We start from the raw sequence: 21,581 nt of genomic DNA on the forward strand, positions 1-21,581 counted from the left end.
AATCGTTAGCATAAGCGGCTAACGCTAATATGCTGGGCCTTAGAACGATTTTGAGCTATTATACTTTAGCTGTTGCGGCGCGGCAACTGTCGCGTCCGGTGTAGACACGGTGTATAGTGTTCTAAGTAGTTTAGAACGCAAGTTTATTTTGAATAAAGAGCAACTTTTGGCGTTCGCTCTACATACGTCATCCGGTATAATTGAAACGATTGGCTATGAGCTACGCACAGGCGCATTTGATAGACATTCGTATCGCCCAATAAAAGGCTCTGGGCATTCGTAAACCACGCCTCAAATACGAGAAAATGAACATGTGGTTCCCAGACCACGAATCATGACGAAGTCATAACGTGGTCTGGTGATAGCCAGGCTACACCATTATTTTGATGACGTGAAATAGTTGCACTCTGTGACCTACTTGTGCTACCTTTTGATATTTTAACTGCAACACAACTCATAAAATAAAATACTGATACGATGACCACAGCTACTGAAAGAGCTTACAGGTGGCAATGGATGTATGTGTAGGATTAAACCAAATGCCATACCATCGATTTTCCCCACAAGGAGTCTTAACGCCCCAGATATTGAGTGAAATTGGCACTGAGAAACTCCTTCAGTGGCTGCGGCATTATAACAAGCGTCAGCATGTTTACATCCTGCCAGGATGGCATCCAGTGTTTCTTGTCTCTGCCATTTATAAGCTCTTCCAGTAGCTGTGGTCTACTAAAAGCCTCAAAGGCATCAGGACTGAAGTGGAGAGAACAAAGACGCAGGTCTTTACAAAGTTTTATTCATCCACAAGCATCTTTCCTTTCTTTTCTCCTCATCTTATCGCTGGGAAAAGCAGTGAAGACTTACATGGCTTCTCTTGTTGCGCTTCGACTGAAAATTACAACTAAAAGCTGCACATTGTGACATTGTATCAATATTTTATTTTCAATGTTGCGTTACACTAAAAACAGCAACAGGTAGTGTCAGTGGCTCACAGAGTGCAACCATTTAATGTCTTTGAAATAATGGCACCCCCCATAGTCCAAAATATGTATAAAACGATGCAGATTTTTTTTTAGTATTTCAGGTGTTTTCCATGACATATTTCAGTAAGAGACATCATTTATGTTACATTAAGCCTTACAACCCAGGGTTCCTTTTAGGTTCACCAAGGCTGCATTTATTTGATCAAAATACAGTAATTTTATGAAATATTATTACAATTTAAAAGCATGTTGTGCATTTTAATATACTGTAAAAAGTTATTTATTTCTGTGATGCAAAGCTGAATTTTCAGCATCATTACTCCAGCCCTCAGTGTCACGTGATCCTTCAGAAATCATTCTAATATACTTATGTGCAGCTCATTTCTTATTATCAATGAAACAGTTTGCTGCTTAATATTTGTGTGGAAACTGTGATAAAATTTGTCTGGGATTCTTTGATAAATATAAAGTTCAAACTAACAGTAATTATTTGATACTCAAGTCTTTCGTAACATTCTAAATGTCTTTACAGTCACTTTTGATCTATTTATGCATCCATGCTGAACATCAAGTATTATTTTCATTCAAAAGAAAAACTCTTACTGACCCCAAGCATTTGAATGGTATTTTAATGAGAAACTCAGGGCTAATTAGAGAAAATTACGGTTAGGCGTGAGCGAAACAGAACAACAAAACAATTTAGCAGAAAAAAAAGAGAAAGTAATCCTTTGTATTCAACAATGCTGATCAACTAAATGAAATCCAAAACAGTGAAGCCATAAAACAGACATTAAGCTTGTACAAAACTTTAGTGGATGTTCACAATGACAGCAATTAAACTGAATGTTTCCTTGAACCGCCACTTCTCATTAAAATGACTTTTAATTTGCTCCATCGCAGCAAACTGCTGCCACTATGAACACCCTTTCAGACTACTAACAGGCTGTATTAACGAACCCATGCTCATGATATATTGTTCGTCGTTAGAAACAAAGCAATAAATCCATCATTTAAGAATACCGAGCCGATATTTTGCCTCTCTGCGTGCAGGCAGGCCTAACTTAAAACAAAACCACATGCCAATGATGTTGGAGGCCTGCCGTACCTCCTTGAGTGCTTGGCACGTTCACTGTGACTATCTTGCTGTTGGCTGGAACAGGTAGTTTAGCGGCGATGACGCTGCCGGCCACCGACCCCGCAGCAGTAGCGATGTGGAACGTTTGCCCGGACGTGGTGGCGCTACTCGCCGCCACAGTCACAACCGAACTGGTAGAGACTGCAAGACACAGGTCTGATCACCACCCTAACACATACATCTCAATCAGGAAATACAGTAGCGGGTGCATCCAAGTACGCCACGGACAACGAAACGACGTCACTAAAAACACCACCACTAATAAGCTTACCACAAATAAAGAGACCTGGACGGCAAAAAAAATAAATAAATAAATAAAAATACAACGACGTGCAAAAAAAACACATAAAACAAACAAAACAACAAAAACGTCTAAAATAAAAGTCATCAAGCAACATTATTAACCATGCCTCCACATAACATTGCAAAGACTCACCTGTGCCGCCTTGTTGGCCCTGCTTGACCCAGGAAGCAAAGGACTGCTGGAAGTTCTTGTTTTGCTGGAATGTCACTGGAGAGCCCAACTTGGTGGTCATGACCACTTTTGGCGCCGAAGTTACCTGACCGCTAATAGAGCCCACCACCACCTTCTGAGTCGTGGTCCCAGGGGTCGTAGGGGTGCTGGTCAAGGTGGGTGTGCTGCTGGTGCTGCTAGGCTTCTGCTGTTCCAGCCGTTTCTGCAATACAGTCATTGAACCGTTCAACTTCACAATATAAGCAAAGGTACAAGGCATTAAGAAAAAAACACAAGATCAAATCAGCCATGGGTGAGAAATTTGATTAAAATCAAGATTATTAAATTATAGGGATGTAACGACATTATCGTGATATTATCATGGTCAAAGGACGATATGAAAGAATGTAGGTCTTGTATGCAAAAAGTGTTGATTTTTAAAATGTCCTAACATAAAATGTCTTTAAAGTTGCGTTTTGGGCCATTATGCTTTAGCACAGTATCTGTCAAACAAACTAAAACCGAAAGCACAATATGTCTTAATCCCTTCATGAAGACAGTTTTTGCTGTGTGCATCAACGCAAAGCATGCACTTCGTTCAGAGATCAGCTCGTGATCCGGTGTTTTCACAGTAAATGCAGTGAACTTTATTGAACTTTTACTGCATGTGCTGTGAGTTCAGTGCATGTTTGAGAACACAACAGCCACCAGTTATGCTTTATTTTCATGGAAGATGATTACAGCATTTCACTAGATTTGTAGTGAGATGCATTTTTGTAAGCCTGTTATAACTGAAGCTGGAGTTTTCCTTCAAAATAAAAGCTTTACTGCTGTTTCCGTCTAAATAAAAGCTTAACAGTGAAGTATGAATTGCTGACAGCTAGCGGTTTAAATGGGTAACGTTAACGCAGTCCAAATTCAAAATATCTCTTTCAAGTGTAGAAATTAGAAAAAAGTATTGTAATTTCTCTACTGTGGTGTAAAGCAAAAATATTATACCTATGAAATAGTCAATTTCAATTATTTTACAGTGCAATTGTTTTACAATATATGGCTATTACTTTCATATGAATAACAATCATATAATATTATTATTATTATTATTATTATATTCTAATTTGTCTGGCTTCTAAAACACCAGAGTGAATGTAATTTAGACTGAGACACTATACCACAAATAAAAAGAGGGTTGAGTCTACTTTAAAGTTGAGCTACTTTTTTCTGTCTTATGTTTTCTTAGTTAAAACATTGGTTGGAGCTCTTCATATTGAACTGCATTAGATAGAATAATTTAACTTCAAAATGTACAAAAGTCTTCATTTGTGTATGTGTTTTTTAAAAATATTGCAATCATATCGAGATATTATGGTATCTTGAGATATTGATGTTGTTACATCCCTATTCAATTATTAGAACACACCCAACCAAACTAAGAATAAAATGATTAAAAGGAAAAAAAAAAAATTATAAATTAAAAAAAACTCAGAAGGCCCATTGGGAAGAACACCCTTTTTTTGATATTGTGCCCCTGGTTAATAAAAAGGGGCGCCCCAGGTGGGCACATGTCTACATTCCCACCTGCTGGGCTGCCAATCTCTGCTGCTTTAGTTGAGCTTCCAATTGGGCCTTGACCTCCTCTGCTTTCTTCTGCACACTAACCTTAGTTGGGTCAGCTGCTTGTGCCTTTTCCCTCTCAACCCTGTGAAGTCAAAAGGTTTGAAAATCTTTATAAGAATATGCATGAACAAAATGATAACCTGGGATGCACTGACTGTTGGAAAACATACAAATTGGAAAAAAAAAGAGAGTAAATGAGCACAGGAAATAACACCCTAAATTATTGTAATCATTTAAGGGGTAGTTCACCTAAAAATTAAAATTCTGTCATTAATTACTCACCCTCATGTCGTTCCAAACCAGTAAGACCTTTGTTTATTTTTTAAATTATAGAATTTTCATTTTTGGCTGAACTATCCCTGTAATCTCTCTGTAAGTTGAGTTTTAGAGTGAATTCTCACCTTTCAGTAAAGGCTCGAATCTCCCAGAGTTCCAGGTCTTCCTCGGCCACCCAGGTTTCGATCACAACAGGCCCCGTCTGTTTAGCTGGTTCTGGCTTCTTTGGTCTCAGAGCACTCGAACGAAGCCCTTTCCTTTGAGGTGTAGGAGTTTCTGCTCAAAAAAAAAAAAAAAATGATGGAAAGATCAAATATTAGCATTGTTTCAGGTGAATCAAACCTTGAATGATACAAAACTTTCCATGTCTAAAAAACAACGCACTAATCGGTTGCCTGGCATAAGGACTCTTTAAATCATGATTACCTTTGGGAGTCTCAGGCACCCCAAGGGGACAAATGATCTTCCTGATGCAATACTCAGAACGAATGCCGTAAGGACCAACATCTCTCCGCTTGATGATCTCAGTGGTGGTGATATCAGTGTCAGATGTCTCTGTTAAGATACACAAATAAGGTTGAGTGCTGAACGGCAAACGATAAAACGACATGAGTAGTTAAGTGCTAACCTGTTCGCGTTGTTCCTCCTGTGGGTGAGGGTTTCACTGACATATCGTCCCATCTGAGGCAAGCCCAAAGTAGCCGTAGCATAAGGCTCACTCCAGCCAAAGACCTCACCGTCTGGAGTCGGTATCTGTATGAAAGATCCTCCAGCTCATTAGCATTACAGAAAGGTTTTAAAGAACTAGAATCATGCAAAATGAATCTGCCACCAAAAGTGTTAGTGGGTTGCCGTGGGGTTGCTATAAAATTGCCAAGGTTTTCTTTATAGTTTTTAACGCACTTCTACATGGCTGCTATGATGTTCTCAATGGTTCCTAGAGCATTGGTAAGGAGCTGCATACTGGTCCAAGTCAAAAGAGCCACCCTCTATTACAGGGGTCTCCGAACTCGTTCCTGGAGGGCTGGTGTCCTGCAGAGTTTAGCTCCAGCCCAATTAAACACACGTGAATCAGCTAATCAAGGTCTTACTAGGCATACTAGAAAGTTCCAGGCAGGTGTGTTGAGGCAAGTTGGAGCTAAACCCTGCAGGACACCAGCCCTCCAGGAACTGTTTGGAGACCTCTAAGATATTCTGGTTTTAAGGTATGGATCAGGACAAGTCTAAAATCTTGATCAGTTTCATCACACACCAGGCAAAATCACAAGTCTGATTGCCTAGAAAAATAATGCCACATGTTTAACAAGCCACATTAGTTTTGAATTAAGGCTAATACTTCCAATTCAGGTGCTTGCTCAAGTTCCTAAGCTAGTTCCAATCCTGCTTCTAGAGGGCCGAATTCCTCCAAAGTTTAGCTCTAACACACCTGCCTAAACGTTTCTAGAGACCCAAAAGACCCTGATAAGCTGGTCCAGGTGTGTTTGACTAGGGCTAGAGCAAAATTTTGCTGAAAGGTGGCCCTCCAGGAGCATGAATGGACATTCCAATTCTCTAACCCCAAATATGATCTATAATAGTGATGCTTGCTTGAGCAATCAATTCACATTTATAAAGAGAAGATGCAGACCTCCATGTGATCCCAAATGTTGGTCGTGGAGATGGGTAGGGCCAGATGTCTAGGGCCGGCTTGGCGTTATAATTAAAGATGGGAACTTCACGGATGCCGCCGCGCCTTGCGAGTTTCTTCAGCTCGTCATTGGGAAGCACAAAGATGCTCTTCTTGCTACTCTTGGTCACAAACTTGCGGTACGAGGGCAAGGCTGTTCCAGACCTCGTTTTCTTGGTGCGAGAGAACTTTAACAGTCGTACCCTGTCCCTGGTGGAATATTCCTGACTCACCGTCATCGCTTTCACAGTGGAGCCACTAGGACTCGACGTTGCGTCAATCAGAGTTTTTGTGATGGTGGTCTTGCACTCTTTCGTTAGAGTGGCTTCCTGGGACGAGTTCAAAACCTTGGTAACAGTAGTGGTGGTTGTAGTGGAGAGTTTTGAAACAGAGCTGGTAGACTCCACCTTAGAATCTGCTGGTACGGACGGACTGATCCCGTTATTGGAAGCAAGACTGTCACGTGAGCTCAACACCATGCGGGACTCTGTGGATACTGTGGTGGTAGTTGTGGTGACTTGAGTAATGACAGTTGTAGACTCACCAACGCTGCTGCTGTTTTCAGTGAGGTCGCTGCTTAAGCTGGACTCTTCCGCTGAAGGGACGGGTGAAGGAACTGGAGGCTTTGCCTCCTCGACTTGCATCGGTTCCACCTTCGAGCTATGACTAGGCACCTCGGATCCTGCGTTTGGCTCGGAAGCTACAGAAGACGGTTCGGGTATAGAGGAACTAACCGAGATGTCTACAGGTCCTACAATGTTGTTTTCCACCTTGGCCACTTTCTGAGGCGGGGGATAATCTGGGTCAAGCTTGGTAACTCCTTTCTCCTCATCCGAATTCACCTGAGGAATCGTGCTATTAGTCCATTCTTTAAGACACTCTTGAGTGGCGTCACCGTTCATTAGTGACTTCACTGGTTCCTTTGGTGATATTGCTTTAATCTCGTCTGTGTTAACATTATCAGTCAAATTCTTACATTCAGTGTCAACAAGACCATCCTTTCCATTTACTTGCACAGGCACTGTTCTTTTTACATCTAGATCATTCTCATTGTTTTCAATGATGTCCTTTCTCTCAGAGTCTTCAGGCGGAGACGTAGTTTCCGTAACAGTTTTATCAGGTTTAGCATTCAAGCTTTGATCCAGACTTTGAGAGTTCCCATTAAGCTCAGACATTGCTACCCTATTGCCAGTCTTAAGTTCAGACTCTGGCAACTTCTGCTGATGATCTTTAGGGGCTAAGTCACCAGAGTCATTTAATCTGACATCCAGAACGTTCTTCTGTCCTGAAGTGTTTGTCTTTGCCTGTTCGTCCTCTTGGTTAAAATCAAGCTTTTTGACCACATTGTCTTTTTCCTGGATCGCTAGACATGCTACCCCCTCGGTCTGTCTAGACTTTGGAGTTTCAGAGAGAGTTCCTTCAATCTTGACCTTTTGGTCTTCAGCAGCAAAGGTTGTCTCCTTGTTTTCCTCTTTCTTTTCAGTCAAGGGTTTAGAACTGGTGCCCTGCTTGAGTTTCTCAAGCCTCTGCTTCTCTTCAATGGTAAACTGTTTGACCCGTCTCTCCAAAAGGCCATCAAGTTTTGATGCTTTCATTTTCTTGTATGCCGTGCGAAGCAAGAAGCCATCGCTGACATTCACAACGTCATGCCAGAAGGTTTGCTGGGGCTGATTCGGGGCACTATCCTTCGCCACCTCACTATCCGAAGGCTCTGCTTTCAAAGGAGAGTCATCGGATGAGGCATTTGTGATGTTAGCTGCAAACGTGAAAAACAGAGACACATTAGCAACTACGTTCCACAAGACATTATTTATTATTTTAGCTATATCAATTCTGATATGTGACCATAGACCACAAAACCAGTCATAAGGATCAATTTTTGAAATTAAGATGTAGGGTGTGTTCAGACTTGTAATTCGGTTTGTTGGGTTCATTTGAGCCGGACCAAAAAGAAAAATGATACATTTGGTCCTGGTCTGCTTAAGTGTTCACACTGGCATTTTGACAGCTAACCTAAAGATACCGAACCTAAAGGCACAGTGATACAATCAACAATCTGATTGGTCAGGTTGAATGACGGTCAGGTTTGGTCAGGTTTAGTGATAGAACCGAACACTCCAAACAAAAGAAAGTTCAATACACCCAATGCCGTCTGCTGGACTAAGCAATTTATGTATATGATTTTATTTTCACCATCTACGAACTCACAAAGAGCTCATAAAATGCCCTTTACCTCCTTTTTGCTTCATGTTTGCCCTCTGCTCATTTTGTTTTTGATACACCACTTGTTACCTTTGTGAAATCATGTCTCATAGCATCGCATCTTGTCATTACTTGCTGTTTTGGTTAGTTTAGAAGTATTTAGTCTGTATTGCAATCATATTTCTTTCGAAGTGCACCAGAGCTCACTTGTTTGGTGCACACCAGGGTTCGGATGGAGTTTACACTTACTCAAATGAAGTACACTAACAAAGCAATCGCACCAAAGATCGTTTTAATCTTATAAAAAGATAAACACACATGAAAAGGGTAAACACACCCTTACTTTTACATCATCTGAAAGCTGAAAGAATAAGTTTTTCATTGATCTGTGGTTGCTAGGATAGGACAATATTTGGACGAGATACAACTATTTGAAAATCTGGAATCTGAGGGTTCAAAAAAAAAATAAAATACTGAGAAAATCGCCTTTAAAGTTAAAGTTTTTAGCAATGCATATTACTAATCAAAAATTAAGTTTAAATATATTTACAGTAGGAAATTTACAAAATATCTTCATGTAACATGATGTATACTTAATATCCTAATGACTTTTGGCATAAAAGAAAAATCAATTTTTACCCAGACAATGCATTTTTGGCTATTGCAACAAATATACCCATGCTACTTAAGACCGGTTTTGTGGTCCACTTGCACAAGAAAAAGGACGGTAAATATTAAACTTTGCAAATACCTGCTTCATCATTTAGAGAGTTAGGTGTGCTGATGTCCATTTCTTCCACAGGTTCATTTTTCTCAACCGTTTCATTCTCTTTTTCTTCATTTTGTTCTTCATCTTTTAAGACATGATCTTTCTCCATAGGGATTTTATCTTCAGAAGAATCTAGTGAAGTGTCCTGGGCATTTTCTTTATCAGGCACATTTTGAGATAAAATTTCATCCGTTTTAACAGACGTTTTTGGTGTTTCTTGGAGAACTGCCTGACTGTCCATTCCAGTTTTAGCTGCTATAAAAGAAATTGTATTAGAGAAATTCTGCCAATAGAAGACCTGTCCCAGATTACATTTTGTAGTCTCTTACACAACAAACAACATACCCTCAAGTGCTTTCCGGTAATTGACGTTGGTGTTTCCAGGTAGCTTTGTGAAAAAGCGATGGACGTGTGTCTTACTCACCCAGCTCCAGCCTCCATACCCAGTTACTCTGTATTCCTCACCTTTCTGCTTCCACACCTACGGAAGATGTTATTGAAAGAGTTATTGAGTGCCTGCAGCTTGAAGGCTGATGTGATTTCCTAAAATGTTCAACTGAAACACTCAGCTGCCAAGTGTTCAGGCGTACCTGGTGTTTGATGGGGAACGTGTACTTCACCCATGTGGCCTGCTGCATAGTCTCTTCATCTTCTAGCTTTTTCTCTCTCTTTTTCACCTTCTCTTTCTCTTCCCGCTCCACAGAGGTCATGCGATGAAGCCTGCGGAAAGATGCGGCCCAAAAAAAGAAAGCTCACCAAAACTGGGACATAAAGGTGACTCACTGTACATTTTCATAAAGCCCCCAGCACAGAATTTGTTCAAGTACACACACGGATGCTTTCGCATTTAGAAGCAACAATGTGCAGAAAGACATTACTGGATTAATGTTTTGCTAGCCATACATGCAAATAAGCTTTTACCATCCCTGACAATGAACTGCAAGACAATCTATTGTAAAAATGCGGCTGTGCGTTTCTTGTTTTTGTTTTTTTAACAAAATCCTTAAGCTCTTTCTGACTGCAAATCCTTCTAAAGCTTTCAAGCTATATCCACTAAACACAGCCCAGCCCAGACATGACTTGGGTTATTATGACTTTCTTACTGATCTGATATTTTTTTTCCTTAGCAGAATATCAAACAAGGTCAAGATCCCACAGACTTCCAGTGAAAACCTCTGACTAGAACAACTCATTCAGCTTTAAAACATACTCAGCTTTGGTTTTTTGTCTAGCTGCAGATCTCAGAAAATCCCACAGATGTAAAAGAAATTGAGCTTCAAATATAACTTGCACTTTATACACTTTTTTTTTTATATTTATACTTATACTATAGGTTTTGTCCCCATATTGGAAGCACCATATTGCATTTCCATGCATTTGCATACATTTAAAGGGATAGTTCGCCTAAAATATGGCGATCACCCCATGATTTACTCACCCTCAAGGCATCCTAGCTGTATGCAACTTTCTTCTTTCAGATCAATCCAATCGGAGTTATATTAAAAAAAAATGTCCTGGCTCTTCTAAGCTTTATAATGGCAGTAAATGGGTGTTACTTTTCAAAAGTCAAATAAAGCACATTCACCATCTATAAACAGTAATATCTAGTTTCTACTAACTGTTGCACGTGTTATGACAGTTAGCGGAAGCTAGAGATTACTATTTATAAAGTTTTAAATATGGATATTTTTCTTACAAAAAAAATAATTCACTTTAGGAGACTTTTACTGATCCCCCAGAACCGTGTTGGACACTTTTTATGATGGATGAATGCGCTTTACTGGACTATTTAAAAATAACACCCATTCACTGCCATTATAAAGCTTGGAAGAGCCAGGACATTTTTTAATATAACTCTGACTGTATTCGTCTAAAAGAGAAAGTCATATACACCTAGGATGGCTTGAGGGTGAATAAATCATGGGGTAATTCTTATTTTCCAGAGAAACTATTCCTTTAAACTGCGCTCTACTTTGTTGCATTGCTTTTCTTTTTTTCAAAGCATCAAAAGATTGTTTAATATCTTATTTAAACTGACCTTGTGTGTCCCAGAGAATCCTTCCACATAGGTAGCATGACCACTGGTTTGATCGCACACTCCAGAATGGCCAACGCTAAAGCAAACTCTCTGGCCTTGCTGCACATCTGGACAGCCTTTATCCAGTTTGACCTACATAAAAGGAGGTTACAGGATGACATGGTTAAATACTGCTTCCAGAACATATTTCAAATAAATACAAGGCACTTGTAAGACTTTTACCTGTGTGACGCCCAGTTGGGATGCAAGAAAGGAGCGGGGATGTTGTTCTCCAGCTGGATGATGCTTAATCTCAGCGTGGACACGGTCAGGGCTTTGGAGCCATACAGCGATCCGTTCCACTTGAACTCACCAGCAGGGGTCATGCAGAACTTGTGGGAGAGGTGTCTGCGTTTGTCGTGGTCCTCACGGTGTTGGTGCTTGTTCAGTGCAAGTGTGTTAGTGCTGTACTGGTTGTGGTAGACGCGAAACTTGCCCTCCTGGCCCAGTTTGAAAAAGCCACTGCTCTTGTTTGACTCTCTCTTAAAGGAGCCAAAGGATGACATAGGAGGAGTCTGAAATGAAATTCACATGATTTTGCATTCTTCTAGTGTAATACAGTTGAGGTCAAAAGTTAACATACACTTTGCAGAATCTGTAAAATGTAAATTATGTTACCAAATAAGAGGAATCATGCAAAATGCATGCTATTGTTTATTTAGTACTGACCTGAGTAAGATATTTCACGTAAAAGATGTTTACATATGGTCCACATGAGAAAATAATAATGGCCCAGTTCGAAAATGTTCATCCCCCTGATTCTTAATACTGAGTTGTTACCTGAATGATCCACAGCTGTGTCTTTTTTGTTTAGTGATAGTTGTTCATGAGTCCCTTGTTTGTCCTGAACAGTTAAACTGACCGCTGTTCAAAAAACTCCTTCAGTTCCCACAAAATATTTGGTTTTTCAGCATTTTTGTGTATTTTACCCCTTTCCAACAATACCTGTATGATTTTTAGATCCATCTTTTCACACTGAGAACAACTGAGGGACTCATATGCAACTATTGCAGAAGGTTCAAACGCTCACTGATGCTGAATGCATGACGAAAACTTGTTAAATATTAAGATCAAGGTAAATTTAACTTATTTTGTCTTCTGGGAAACATGTAAGGATCCTATGTAGCCTCTGTGCAGTACTAAATAAAAAAAAATGATATTTTAGAAAAATAAGAAAAATTTACAAATCTCCATTCTGTTCAAAAGTTTTCAAACCCCAGCTCTTAATGCATCGTGTTTCCTTTTGGAGCATCAGTGAGTGTTTGAACCTTCTGTAGTTGCATATGAGTCTCTCAGTTGTCCTCAGTGTGAAAAGATGGATCTCAAAATCATACAGTCATTGTTGGAAAGAGTTCAAATACACAAAAATGCTGGAAAACCAAAGAATTTGTGGAACCTGAAGGATTTTTCTGGAGAACAGTGGCCAGAGTTTAACTGTTCAGGACAAACAAGGGACTCATGAACAACTATCACTAAACAAAAAAAAAAAAAAACACATTCAAGTAACAACACAGTATTAGGAATCAAGTGTATGTAAACTTCTGAATGAGGTCAAACACTATTATTTTCTCTTGCGGACTATATGTAAACATCTTGTATGTGAAATATCTTATTCAGGTCAGTAATAAACATGCATTAAATAAACAACATGCATTTTGTATGATTATTTTAGTAAAATAATTAACATTTTGCAGATTCTGAAAGGGGGGCGTAAACATTTGCCCTCAACTGTATATTTCAAAGCACCTATGTATTTTTGCTCAATATGAGTAATAGTAGTATTGATTAATGCTTCAGCAAACATTACTAAAGGCCACAAATCTTTTTTGTCATCAAAACATCAATAACGTCTTTACAAGATACTGTTGGTCTCCATTAATAAAGACAACAATCCCACCTCTTTAAGTGCTCTGCTACCATCTTGAGAGCTGCCGTCTTTGTCCTGCATGACCTTGCGTTGACTTAGCTTGCTGTCAGGGTTTCGGAGTCGCGTAATCATGCGTGAGGATCCTGTTTTTGCGCTATCCCCATTAGCTTTACCCTCACCTAAAGATTAAAAAGTTAACGTAAGTGTATAAATCTATATGTATCTACTTACATTATGGGTGTGTATGTGGGTGCATAGACACCTGTATCATCTTGGCTGTTGAGAGAAGACTGTGAGGACCTGTCCACCAAGTCAGGCTCTTCAGGACCTCGCAGGCAGTCAGAAATGGAGAAATGACTGCTGCAGCTGTTCTCGTCCGCCATCTGCGCAGGTTCAGGCTCTAATACAGAATCTCCTTCACCGTGACCAGCAGACTCTGAGCTCTTACCTTAAGGACAAACCGTGACAGAAGATATATTACATACATTAGTAAAGTGGGACACTATGCCCATGTCGAGATTAGAAGACTCCCATAATACACATGCTATTTTTGCTATATGTATACTGTGAGACCAAAAAAATAGCATGCAGCACACTAGCATTACACTCCAACCTCAAATTATCTATTAGTATCTATCAGTACACCACTATAAACGTTGGCAAATCTAATTCTAAACACTCCAGACAGGCTCAACGCTCTCTGTAAACATGATATAGCAAAGACGACGGCAAAGATCCAGTGCGGCATTATTAAACAAAGATTTCTGGGAAGAGGTTTCTGGTCTCTTGTTCCAAGAGGGTCTTTGTTTGAGTACAAGAAAACAGAAGATAACTGCAGCTAACTAGTTAGCCCTGGCCTAATGCAACAGCCTGTGAACATTGAGAAAAGCAGTTGTTGTACCTGCCAACTCTTTCACCCCTTCAGTCCCTTCCCCTTTCTCCTCACCACTGGAAGATGACGTCACGGCATTTCCTGTGGGATTCTGGGAGTCAGGTTTAGCCGGTATGACTGAGCTGGATGCGGCGAGCTCAGGAACATTAGTGCTGCTCATGTCAGCAGTCGGGACGGCTGGGACTGAGGCTGAAAGATGAACGGATAAATGTCTTCGTTCAGTGTATTAACACTGACAGATGAAAGATGCTATGATTTGGTTATAGTTTCAAATGCAAATGATGAGGATTGTTGGGAACAGCCACGATTACCACACACTACAAGTATTCAAATAATGTGGAAGAAGAACTTTCTGTAGCGAAGGAAGATGCCTGTGAAGGAGTGCGTGGTCTGGAAAGCAGTGCACTGATTTTTAAGCATCATAATTGCATATAAACAGCTGAAATGCTCTTAAAAAGAGTGCATTCAGTTACATTTTGAATTAAAGGATTAGTTCACTTTTAGACCAAAAATTTTACAGATAATGCACTCATCCCCTTGTCATTCAAGATGACAATGTATTTCTTTCTTCAGTCGTAAAGAAATTATGCTTTTTGAGGAAAACATTTCAGGATTTCTCTCCATATAATGGATATGCATGGAGTTTGAACTTCCAAAATGCAGTTTAACCGCAACTTCAAAAGGGCTGTAAACGATCCCAGCTGTGGAAGAAGGTCTTATCTAGTGAAACAACTGGTTATTTTCAAAACAAATTGACAATATATATACTTTTTAACCTCAAATGCTCATCTTGTCTCGTCTGTGTGATCTGGGAAAACACACTTAGGTTATGTCGAAAAACTCCCATCTTGTTTATTTCCCCAATTTCAAAATCGTCCTACATCGCTGCAGAAGTACCGCCCCAGTGTTTACAAAAGCGAACAAAGAAGATCAAATGCCCTTTACAAAAAAAGGTAAAACAGCGATGTAGGTCGATTTTGAAGTGGAAGACGAAACCCTAACTGTATTGACCCAGATCACACAGACTACACATGCGCAACGCAGAGACGAGAACTGTCATATATAAATTGTCAATTTGTTTCGAAAATGACAGATCATTTCACTAGATGAGACCCTTCTTCCTCAGCTGGGATCATTTAGAGCCCTTTGAAGCTGCGTTTAAACTGCATTTTAGACATTCAAACTTGGGAGCACCATAGAAGTCCATTATATGGAGAGAAATCCTGAAATCTTTTCCTCAAACTTCTTTAATCTTTATGACTGAAGAAAGAAAGACATGAACATCTTGGATGACAAGGGGGTGAGTACATTATCTGTAAGTTTTTGTTCTGGAAGTGAACTACTCCTTTAAGTGACCTGTCCAGTCAACTGTGATTAGCAGGTAATCGATACCCTACTATTCAAAAGTTTGGCGTCGTATTTGAATGTTTTTCAAAGAAGTCTCTTATGCTTACTAAGGCTGAATTTATTTGTATTAAAAATACACTAAAAACTGTAATGCTGTGAAATATTATTACAAATTACAATTATGGTTTTCTAATCAAATAGATTTTACAATGTAATTTATTCCCGTGACACAAAGCTGAATTTTTAGCATCATTACTTCAGTCTTCAGTGTTACATGATCCTTAAGAAACCATTCTAATATGATGATTTGCTGCTCAAGAAACATTTATCATTATCAATGTTGAAAACAGTTGTGCTGCTTAATATTTTTGTGGAAACCATTAATTAAAATAGAAAGACATTCGAGAAAAAAAAAAAAAAAGCATTATAAATCTAGAAATCTTCTGTAATATTATAAATGTCGTTTTATCACTTTTGATCAATTTAAGGCATCCTTTCTGTATACATTTTTTTTATTAAAAACAAAATCATACTGACCCCAAACTTTTAAACGGGACAAGTATTTTCAAAAATGTTCAAAAAGACTGGTACGCTAATGAATCACTAGCTTGAACAATTCATCAAAAGAACCGACTCAACAGAACAATTCACTCGCAAATTCCTCACCACTATGGCTTGCAAGCAAATTTGAAAAAAGCTCTACACAGGGGTCATACAGTAAGTAACTAACTAGGAAAATGTAAATTAATTTTAGAAATTCCCATGAATTTTTCAAGCCTGAAAAACTATTTTAAAATGTCCTTGAACATGTCACCCCCTTGTCATCGAAGATGTTCATGTCTTTCTTTCTTCAGTCGTAAAGAAATTGTGTTTTTGAGGAAAACATTTCAGGATTTCTCTCCATATAGTGGACTTCTATGGTGCCCCTGAGTTTGAACTTCCAAAATGCAGTTTAAATGGGCTCTTAATGATTCCAGTCGAGGAAGAAGGGTCTTATCTTGCGATTAGAGGTTATTAAAAAAAAATGGACAATTTACTGCATGAACTGTGTGTATTCCGGTTTAAGACAGTTAGGGTATGTCGAAAAACTCCCATCTCATTTTCTCCTCCAACTTCAAAATCGCCCTACATTGCAGCAGAAGTATCAACCCAGAGTTTACAAAGTGAACGTGAAAAGAAGATCAAATGCCCTTTACAAAAAAAGGTAAAACAGCGATGTTGGATGATTTTGAAGTTAGAGAAGAAAATGAGATCGTTTTTTCGAAATACCCTAACTGTAATGAACAGGAATACACAGAGTACACACAGAGCTAGACAAGACCAACATTTGAGGTTAAAAAGTATAGATTTTTTTTTTTTTTTTTTTTTTTAGAAAATAACCAATCGTTTCGCTAGAAAAGACCCTGCTTCCTCAGCTGGGATCGTTTGATGCCCTTTGAAGCTGCATTTAAACTGCATGTTGGAAGTTCAATCTCAGGGCACCACAGAAGTCCATTATGTGGAGGAAATCTTTAAATGTTTTCCTCAAAAAATATAATTTCTTTACGACTGAAGAAAGAAAGACATGAACATCTTCGATGACAAGGGGGTGAGTACATTATCTGTACATTTTTGTTCTGGAGGTGAACTTCTTTAATTTGTGTTCCGAAGATGAATAAAGTTCTTACGGGTTTGGAACGACATGAGGGTGAGTAATTAATGACAGAATATTCTTTTTTGGGTGAACTATCCCTTTAAACAGACCCTGAAATCACATTGAATATCATTAAATATAGCTACTACAATCACAATAATCTCTCACCATCTGCAGAAGTTTGCTCATTCATTGCAGTCCCATTACTGGAGTCTTGCTGTGAGCATGATCCATTCGAGTTCATCTGATCAGCCGCAGCTGGGTCACCAGCCACAGATTTTGCTTCCAGTCTGGCCCTCTCAGCCTCCTCTGCTGCCCGACGCTTCACCTCCTCAAGCTCCGCTTCCTGCTTGGTCTTCAGACGGTCCAGGATCACATCTGGAGGACAGAAGAATAAGCTCAAGATGCTGAAACAGAACAACAGATGTCCAACGCATTTCTCTGAACAAAACATTCCCGTTTCCTTCTCATTCATGTTAAGTTGGTTAAACGGAAACTCATTTTCATTTTTGGGTGAACCATTCCTTTAATCACTGACACGCAGCGGCTTACAAGTTATTACGTTTAAAAATAACGACTTGCTTGCCTCGAGTTAGCATTTCAAAATACCACATGAATCAAAGTTTGCATGCAGGAAGCAAAACGAACGCATGAAACATCTGCAGCTTGATAAACACTTTCCCACAAAGCCTCCACAAGATGAATCTCACTCTAGTGCAGGTGGAGCTGCTTTTGCACGGCTAAAAATAGCTGAATGGAAAGACACCTTACAGTGATTTGCATTACAACCAAATGTATTATTTTATACTCCATCACATTAAGTAATAGAGCCAGATACAGTCACCGTGAATTATAGATTGATTGTTGCAAAAATAAAAAGGGTAGTGCAACAATTCTTTTCACATCTTATTTGAACTTTTTATTAACTTAATTACACTGCATGTTTACAAAATGAATCTGTCAAATGGAAGTCCTAATTTCCATTAGGACTATAAATGAATAATTTACATGAATGCTTTTCATTTACGATAACTAGATGCGGAAATATCCATATACAGATACACTGGAACATAATTATTAACTGATAACTTAGGATTTAGGACAGTAATATCTTTAATACTAAAATAAAACAAAGTCTTGAAAGTAATGTAAAAAAGTAACTAAATAGACTACATATAAATGGTTTTGTTCCATGTACACTGCCACTCAAAAGTATGGGATCAGTAAGATTTTTTAATTTTTTTTCTTTTTTAAGTCTCTTTTGCTCTTCAAAGTTCCATTTATTTGATCAAAAATACAGGAAAATGTATTATTATGAAATATTATTGCAATTCAAAATAAGTTTTTTTATTTTAAATTTATGTCAAATCTAATTTATTTCTGTGATGCAAAGCTGATTTTTCATTAACGTACATTACTCAGTCTTCAGTGTCACATGATCCTTCAGAAATCATTCTAATATACGGATTTATTGCTTTTATTATCAATGTTGAATTTTTTTTCTTGGAACCTGTGATTTTTTTTCAGGATTCTTTGATGAATAAAAAGTTAAAAAGAACAGCATTTATTTAAAATAACAAATATTTTCAGTAAATATAAATAATATCACTTTTTATCAATTTAACATCCTTGCTTGCAAAAGTATTCATTTTCTTTCAAAGAGAGAAAGAAACAACGTACTAAATGTTTATTGTTACAAAAGTTTGCTATTTTAAATAAATGCTGTTCTTTTTAACATTTTATTTATCAAAGAATCCTGAAAAAAGTATCACAGGTTCCAAAAAAATATTAAGCAGCACAACTGTTTCCAACATTGATAATAAATCAGCATATTAGAATGATTTCTGTAGGATCATGTGACACTGAAGACTGGAGTAATGATGCTGAAAATCCAGCTTATATTTTAAAGTATATTAAAATAGAAAACCACTATTTAAAATTTCATTAACATTTCAGTTTTCTGTATTTTTTAATCGAATAAACGCAGCCTTGATGAGCAGAAAAGTCTCCTTTAAAAGCATTAAGTGTAAATAAAATAAGTAAACTGAAATAAATTACATTTACTGAAAAGGCTTAATTTAATTACATGCAAGTCTTTAAATTGTTTGCTGACCATTTTTGGAGTGGATTTATTAAAGTCAGGCCTTAGTGTTAATATCCTAAGCTGACACTAAATACAACAGCTTAGGATTTCATTAAATACATAGGTATAGAAAATGACTGCTGTCGTTTTATTGCAAGTCTTAACTTAAAGAAATTAAATACATCCCTCTTCCACAGAGCAGACAAGAGAGCAGCAGAGTCAGCAGTTTCATGTACTATTTAAAAAAAAAAAAATTTGTGGGTTGCTAAAATTATTAGTTTCCAAAAAAAAAAAAAAAAAATTGTTGATTCAGACAACATGCATGTCCATAAATAAGTTGTTGAGTTAGTCAGACATTAAAATCAAATCAAATCAAATCAAATCACTTTATTGTCACATCACCACAGCACCTGTGCCTAGGTGAGTGAAAATTAGGAATGACAACTGCTTAAAAACTTAGCAACTCATAACAAGTTGAACAAAACATTCAACGTTCGTGACTGGTTGCATTAAAACATCAGCTAATATTCATGATCCCTAAAAAAAAGGCATGCACAACAATTTAAACCAGAATTAGATGAAACTTGCATGTAATAAAGAAGTACAGGATATCAGCATGTATTGTATAATAGCCTAAATAAAATAATTCAAGCAATACACTTGCTTTCATATATGCAAACAATATTAGGGAAAAAAAACTATTTGCAAAATTAAAAATTGCAGCGTAGACTGTCAAGTTAAAGGAAATAGGCTCATTCTCCAACTCGGAGTAATATCAATGGCTGATGACTAATCTTATCAGCCTAGAAAATCGCATCTTTACATTTTCCGCCGGTCTTAGTACACAATATTACTACAGAAGAGTCAAGGTTTAAAAAGGACAAATATGGAAACTCGTTGGTCATTTTTGAACGTGATGCTATTGGTCTAATAGGATTCAATGATCTATGCTAAGCTATGCTAAAAGTGATATCGCCAGAACAGGAGAACGGCTGAATGGATTTCAAAGCGGTAAAAATCAACTTATTAACTCGGGGGGAGCTGGAGAATGAGCCTTTTCCAAGATGGCAATAAAAGACAAGCTATATGATCTGTATATTTTCTTACCGTTGGCAACGGTGAGGTATGCCTTGTTATTTCCCCGGGCCTTGTTAGTGAGCTCCTCAGTAATGTCCATGTGCGAGTGAATCTCCTCTCTCATCTCCTCCAGCACAGAGCAGAGGTCATTCTCCCAGTAGTCTTTATCCAGAACATCCAACATCTCGGCCAGCTGGACTTTAGTGCTGTAGTACCAGGTTTGCTTATTTTCATCCTCACTATCTTCCTCTCTGAAACAGGTCAAAACGCACAGGTCACGTACATTCAGCACAGAAACTCTTTTCAAAGTTCACCAAAAAAAAACATATTAGACAGTGGTATTAGTAACCTAGCAACCAACAGTAAATAAAACAAGGCAAGCAGAGAAAATGAAGACAGGACTGCAATTAGTTAGGATTGGGCATGTGGATTTAATGTTCACTTTGTCAGAATTTATTTGGTAAATGTGTTCCGTCTCCCATTATTTATGTTAAATGTTTTATTGCACAAGTCAAAAACCACCTCAAGTGAGCGCAAATGTACCATTTCAATCAGTCATTTCTGATGCGACACTTCAAAAATGCTCATAAAAACAGGGTGAAGCAAACATAGCTAGTGCCTAATTCATGCACGCAATGTGGATGAGCTACAACAGGCAAACATGCAAGCAGTGTGAACATGCTTCACCATGACCAAACATTATTCTGGAGTAGCAATATGTAAAATTGGTTTGTAAATTGGTTGTTGCTGAAAAGCTTTCCTATAACTGGATTATTAACTGTGAACACAATTACCCAAGGTTATTTACAGAAACCTTCAGTTTCTGAATAAAAACTCTAATTTGGGTTTCAGTGTTTCGCTAAAAAATTTACTACTAAATGTTGAAAAAAAAAAAAAAAAAAAAAAAAAAATAATAATAATAAAAAAAATATATAAAAATTTATTTAAAAAAAACCAATAATAATAATTATATATATATATATATATATATATATATATATATATATATATATATATATATATATATATATATATATATAAATCTAAATATCTAGAATAATGCAAAATAAAAATAGTTCCCAGTAATTGCACTAAAAATAATTAAAAAATAATAATAATTTTAACAAAGAAATTAATGTGTGACCACAGGACCATGTCTTTAGAAAATATCATGTTACGTGCTCATTTATTACACGCATCTATATTGAAACTGCATAATTGTGATTTTAGGAATATTATCGACAACTTTTTTTTTTTATAAATACAGTACACTCACAACTCGTAAAGCAATATATAACTTATCAATGGCGTGATTTTTAATTTCATCCCAAAATGTAACTGTATTATCACCCAGCTCTTTATAAAGTTGGATATATACAGCATACCTCAACTGTTTGATTGCTTGTATTATCATAAAATGTAAACTACATTATCATCAAATTACCCAAGGTTATTTACAGAAACCTTCAGTTTCTGAATAAAAACTCTAATTTGGGTTTCAGTGTT

The 21,581-nt window shown here is 37.7% G+C and overlaps 1 protein-coding gene across 1 annotated transcript in view; it reads right to left on the reverse strand.

The window, feature by feature from the left end:
* Positions 1–21,581, reverse strand: part of bptf (bromodomain PHD finger transcription factor) — a 43,022-nt gene that overhangs the window by 19,279 nt on the left and 2,162 nt on the right. The window contains exons 2-18 of the mRNA XM_073833145.1: positions 20,106–20,326; positions 17,084–17,293; positions 13,945–14,124; positions 13,306–13,491; positions 13,074–13,222; positions 11,360–11,691; positions 11,138–11,269; positions 9,690–9,819; positions 9,445–9,580; positions 9,082–9,354; positions 6,090–7,884; positions 5,091–5,215; positions 4,889–5,017; positions 4,588–4,738; positions 4,148–4,268; positions 2,552–2,792; positions 2,086–2,256 (exon numbers count right to left, since the gene is read on the reverse strand). Of these exons, the coding sequence (XP_073689246.1) occupies positions 2,086–2,256; positions 2,552–2,792; positions 4,148–4,268; positions 4,588–4,738; positions 4,889–5,017; positions 5,091–5,215; positions 6,090–7,884; positions 9,082–9,354; positions 9,445–9,580; positions 9,690–9,819; positions 11,138–11,269; positions 11,360–11,691; positions 13,074–13,222; positions 13,306–13,491; positions 13,945–14,124; positions 17,084–17,293; positions 20,106–20,326 (4,682 nt within the window). The remainder of the gene's footprint in view (positions 1–2,085; positions 2,257–2,551; positions 2,793–4,147; positions 4,269–4,587; positions 4,739–4,888; positions 5,018–5,090; positions 5,216–6,089; positions 7,885–9,081; positions 9,355–9,444; positions 9,581–9,689; positions 9,820–11,137; positions 11,270–11,359; positions 11,692–13,073; positions 13,223–13,305; positions 13,492–13,944; positions 14,125–17,083; positions 17,294–20,105; positions 20,327–21,581) is intronic.

This window comes from Garra rufa, chromosome 1, assembly GCF_049309525.1.
Source record: "Garra rufa chromosome 1, GarRuf1.0, whole genome shotgun sequence".
Classification (NCBI taxonomy): domain Eukaryota; kingdom Metazoa; phylum Chordata; class Actinopteri; order Cypriniformes; family Cyprinidae; genus Garra; species Garra rufa.